Source organism: Solanum tuberosum, unplaced genomic scaffold (genome assembly GCF_000226075.1).
Source record: "Solanum tuberosum cultivar DM 1-3 516 R44 unplaced genomic scaffold, SolTub_3.0 scf00145, whole genome shotgun sequence".
In the NCBI taxonomy this organism is placed as follows: Eukaryota; Viridiplantae; Streptophyta; class Magnoliopsida; order Solanales; family Solanaceae; genus Solanum; species Solanum tuberosum.
In genome coordinates, this window is record NW_006239069.1 from 469,149 (window position 1) to 473,637 (window position 4,489).

A 4,489-nucleotide genomic window follows, 5' to 3' on the forward strand; every position below is an offset into this window, starting at 1 on the left:
AGATTTTCTGCAGGAGCTTCCAGAGAAGAACTTTTGTCTTCTGTTGATGTTTCAGAAAGATACTCTCCATGAGAAGGCTGTTTTACCCATATGATATTAGGGGAAAAAGTCCCGCTCTGATACCATGAAAGTTTAGATACTGCAAAAGTATATTTTATTCATAGTGTTTGTACAATATTTATAAGAGAACAAGTAAAGACCAATTAAACTAATCAATCCCTAATTCTTAGGAAATCCTTGAATCAATGGATTTCCTCTTAACTATTTTCCTAGAATAATATATTCTAATCCCATATTCACAGGAGCAGATTCTAATCAAATTTGCCAGCTTTCTTTGTGGAGCAGATTATAATCAAATCTGCCAGCTCAATGGTGGAGTAGATTATGACTAAATCTGCCTACTCATTCAACAATAACTCAAGAAGGTATAATGAGGGTTAGTATTTCGAGTGGATCGTATACCTTTTTGAAGTGCAAGCGGTTGGCTAGGAGGAGGCAAGTCCGCAGTACGAGCAGGGTCTGGCGCATGACATGAATCATTTGGGACTAACGCTGGACGCGGACGGCGATGATAAGTTAGGAGTGGTGGCACTACAACTGGAGATGTAGAAGTAACCGTAGATTCCTCAAAAGTTGGTACAGGTAAAACTTGAGGTATAGGTAAGACCATATATAGATCAAGATGATCAGAAGACGTATAGTAAGGTTGAGACTCAAAGAATGTAACATCAGTGGACATAAGGTAACGATGAAGATCATGTGAATAACATCGATACCCTTTTGAACTCGAGAGTAACCAAGAAAGACACATTTGAGGGCACGAGGGGCTAATTTATATTTCCCTGGGGATAAGTTATGAACAAAGCATGTACTCCCAAAGACACGAGGGGGGATAGGATAGAGATATGACTCAGGAAACAGAATGGAATGTGGAACCTGATTTTGAATAGAAGATGAGGGCATTCTATTTATTAAATAACAAGACGTAAGAACTGCATCTCCCCAAAAACGCAGCGGAACATGGGATTCAAGGAGAAGAGTACGAGCAGTCTCAATAAGATGCCTATTTTTCCTTTCTGCTACACCGTTCTGTTGAGGGGTGTATGGACAAGTAGTCTGGTGAATAATGCCTTGGTGAGTCAAACTCCTGAAATTGGGAGGATAAGTATTCTAAGGCATTATCACTACGAAAAGTACGAATAGAAACACCAAATTGATTTTGTATTTCAGCAAAGAAACTTTTGAATATAGAAAATAACTCAAGAATGATCTTCATTAAGAAAACCCAAGTACATCTTGAATAATCATCAATGAAACTAACAAAATAACGAAATCCTAAGGTGGAATTGACTCTACTAGGACCCCAAATATCAGAATGAACTAATGAAAATATAAACTCTGAACGACCCTCAGTACTACGTGAAAATGTAGCACGGGTGTGTTTCCCAAGTTGACACGACTCACAATCTAATTTGGATAAACTAGACAAACTAGGCACCATCTTTTGCAGTTTGGACAGACTCGGATGTCCCAAACGTTTGTGAATTAGATCTAGGGAATCTGTAACGGAGCATGCTTTCAAGAAATTTGAAGAGGCAAGGTAGTAAAGGCCTTGTGATTCTTGTCCTGTTCCGAACAATCGTCTGTCCTGTACTGCGGTCCTGCATGAGAAAAAAGTCATCAAAAAAAGTTATGCTACAATGTAGAGCCTTTGTCAAACGACTAACAGATGCTTAAAAGGAGAACCAGAGACATAAAGAACAGAGTCTAGGGTGACATAAGATAGGGGTTTGGCTTTTCCAACCCCTTTTGGTTTTGTTTGGATCCCATTGGCTAAAGTAATAGCTGGAAGAGATTGTGAATAAACAATATTGGACAAAAGTGATTTATTACCAGAGATATGATCAGAAGCCCCTGAGTCCATGACCCATGATCCAAGAGTACTAGACTGTGACACGCAAGCAAAAGAATTACCCGCAACAAAAACATCAGGTTGTGCAATCGAAACTACTTGTGGAGACGTTTGTCATATTCTGTCTGTGCAATATGAGCATTATTGGATGGTTGATTAGGTTGAGCACCATATGCTACTGGTGGAGATGTCTGTTTACTTGCACGATTTCGAAGGAACTCATTATATTCCTTGAGAACAATAGGATCATAACTGGGTGGTGGACCATGTAAAATATAACATATATCACGAGTGTGTCCAAGTTTATGACAATGACTACATTTGGATCGAGGTTTCCCAAAATGCCCTCCCCCTCGCCGATTCTCCATAGACTGGTATGTACGCTTTTCTGTGGTTTGAGATGCGAGAATAGAGGAGTCAACAATGGGTGATGAAACTTCTTTATGACAGGGAGGTGCAACAAGACGAAGCAGACGAGAGAATAATTCATCAATTGATGGAACTGTAGGACTGGCTAGAAAAAGGTCACGCACAGAGTTATGGTCAGTAGGAAGTCCAGCAAGTGTAAGAACTAGAAACAATGTCTGCCTTTGCTCTTGTTGCTTTTCCTCGTTTGTAGTGATAGGCATCAACGTTTCAAATTCCTCCATGACTTCCTGTACTTGTCCCAAGTAAGTAGACATATCGGATTCTTGTTTCTTTAAGTTGGTCATCCGAGATATCACATCATAGAATCGAGATATGTCATTAGTGTATAAAGCACGTGCCTTTTCCCAAACTAAATAACATGTCTGGAATGGGCGAAACAAGGGCATCAACTTAGAATCAATAGAGCACCAAAGGAGACTACATAATTGGGCATCCACTTTCTCCCATTGTGCTTTGGCTTTTGCACCTTCGTCACTAGACTTTGTCTTTTCGCCAAAGTGATCTTGAACACCTTGACCCTTGCACCACAACTCAACTGAAGAAGCCCAAGCTAAATAGTTTGAACTTCCCATTAATGGTTCTGAAGTGATTGTAAGTCTTGAACTTCCAATCCCCGTATTTTTGGAGCCAAAAAACATCACACCCGAAAGACATTTTTCGAAATTTGACTTGAAAAGAGTAAGAAGCTCACTGGAAACTGTCGGAATCTACCCACAGTGGCTTGAAAATTCTGATTTCGCCGGGAACTTGCCGGAAACTGCTTGAAAATCACCGGAACCCTAATTCTGGTGATCGGATCTAGAGAAAACTGAATGGGTTCTTGTCGGAAATACTGGGCGACCCCAACAGAAGAAAACAACTTGAAAAAAGATGACCGGAGCAGCACTCACGCGTGAACAGATCTTGCCGAAAAACTTCCACCTCCGAACGGCGCGTTGGGGGTTGTTTTCCGGTGGATCTGCTTGGGGTTCGGTCGCCTGAGCTTCCCGAGCCTCGTGATGGTGTTGTCTTTCGCACAACACCTTCAGAACGAAAGATGACACAAATCAGTCCCAACCATCGTCGCCGGAATTTGACATGGTGACTTGAAGTTTCTCACCAATGCTTTGATACCATGTGAGAAATATATGGGAAAAATAATATTGAATTGTGTATTTAAATTGTTACATTGAGACTCTATTTATAGACAATACATTGAAATCCTTTTCTAACTAGGATTCCTATTCCTATTCTTCTTCCTATTCTAAGTAGGAATATATATACATATTTCTATTCTAACATTATCTATATACATTATTAAATAGATTCTGTAACATTCCAAAATGTGAATCTAATGTTGAATATGTGATTTATAAATTTGTGGCCAATATTGCAAACGGTAACAACTGATAGAGAGTGCAAGTAACACAAGTTAAGATTATGGAGATTATATCACGAGGGTTCTAGATCTCTGGAATCAATAGACACTCAGTTAAGAACATAATATGATAGAAGTGAAGGATCCATTCAAATGATACCCAATTAGTTGAGATTGACTTGTTAATGGTCTCATTCTTCAAATATTGATCCTCAAACATTAGATTGATACAAATGGAGCGGCATGCTCAAGGAGGATGTGAGAAATATAGGAGAAAAATATTATTGAATTGTGTATCTACATTATTACATTGAGACCTTATTTATAGACACTACATTGGAATCCTTTTCCAACTAAGATTCCTATTTTTATTCCTATTCCTATTCTAATTAGGATTGTATATACTTATTTCTATTCTAACACTCCCCCTCAAGCTGGTCTATACAAATCATATGTACGTAGCTTGTTACAGATGTAATTAATACGAGGACCGGTGAGGGACTTGGTGAAGATCAAGCTGATCATTTGACTTCACGAATTTCGTAACAATATCTCCTGAGAGTATCTTTTCTCTGACAAAGTGATAGTCAATCTTAATGTTCTTAGTGTTTTCATGAAATATTGGATTTGATGCGATATGAAGAGCCGCTTGATTATCACACACATGTTCCATCTGACCGATTTCACCAAATTTTAGCTCTCCCAGCAACTGTTTGATCCAAACTAGCTCACAAGTTGCTGTCGCCATTGCTCGATATTCTGATTCTGCACTAGATCGAGCAACCACACTT

The 4,489-nt window shown here is 39.1% G+C and overlaps 2 protein-coding genes and 1 long non-coding RNA gene across 3 annotated transcripts in view; 1 reads left to right on the forward strand and 2 right to left on the reverse strand.

The window, feature by feature from the left end:
• LOC107061503 (uncharacterized) overlaps positions 1-4,489 on the reverse strand; it is a 41,395-nt gene that overhangs the window by 22,980 nt on the left and 13,926 nt on the right. The window lies entirely within an intron of this gene.
• LOC102585059 (agamous-like MADS-box protein AGL27) overlaps positions 1-4,489 on the forward strand; it is a 35,116-nt gene that overhangs the window by 22,675 nt on the left and 7,952 nt on the right. The gene's annotated exons all lie outside the window — the stretch shown is intronic.
• Positions 1,934-3,995, reverse strand: LOC107061502 (uncharacterized). Its single transcript, XM_015310814.1, has one exon. The coding sequence runs from the start codon at positions 2,977-2,979 to the stop codon at positions 2,008-2,010; it is 972 nt and encodes a 323-aa protein (XP_015166300.1). The 5' UTR covers positions 2,980-3,995; the 3' UTR covers positions 1,934-2,007.

What these genes read in the sequence shown, in the direction of transcription:
- LOC107061502 (XM_015310814.1), bottom strand. Translation starts at nt 2,979, where the DNA reads ATGTTTTTTGGCTCCAAAAATACGGGGATTGGAAGTTCAAGACTTACA.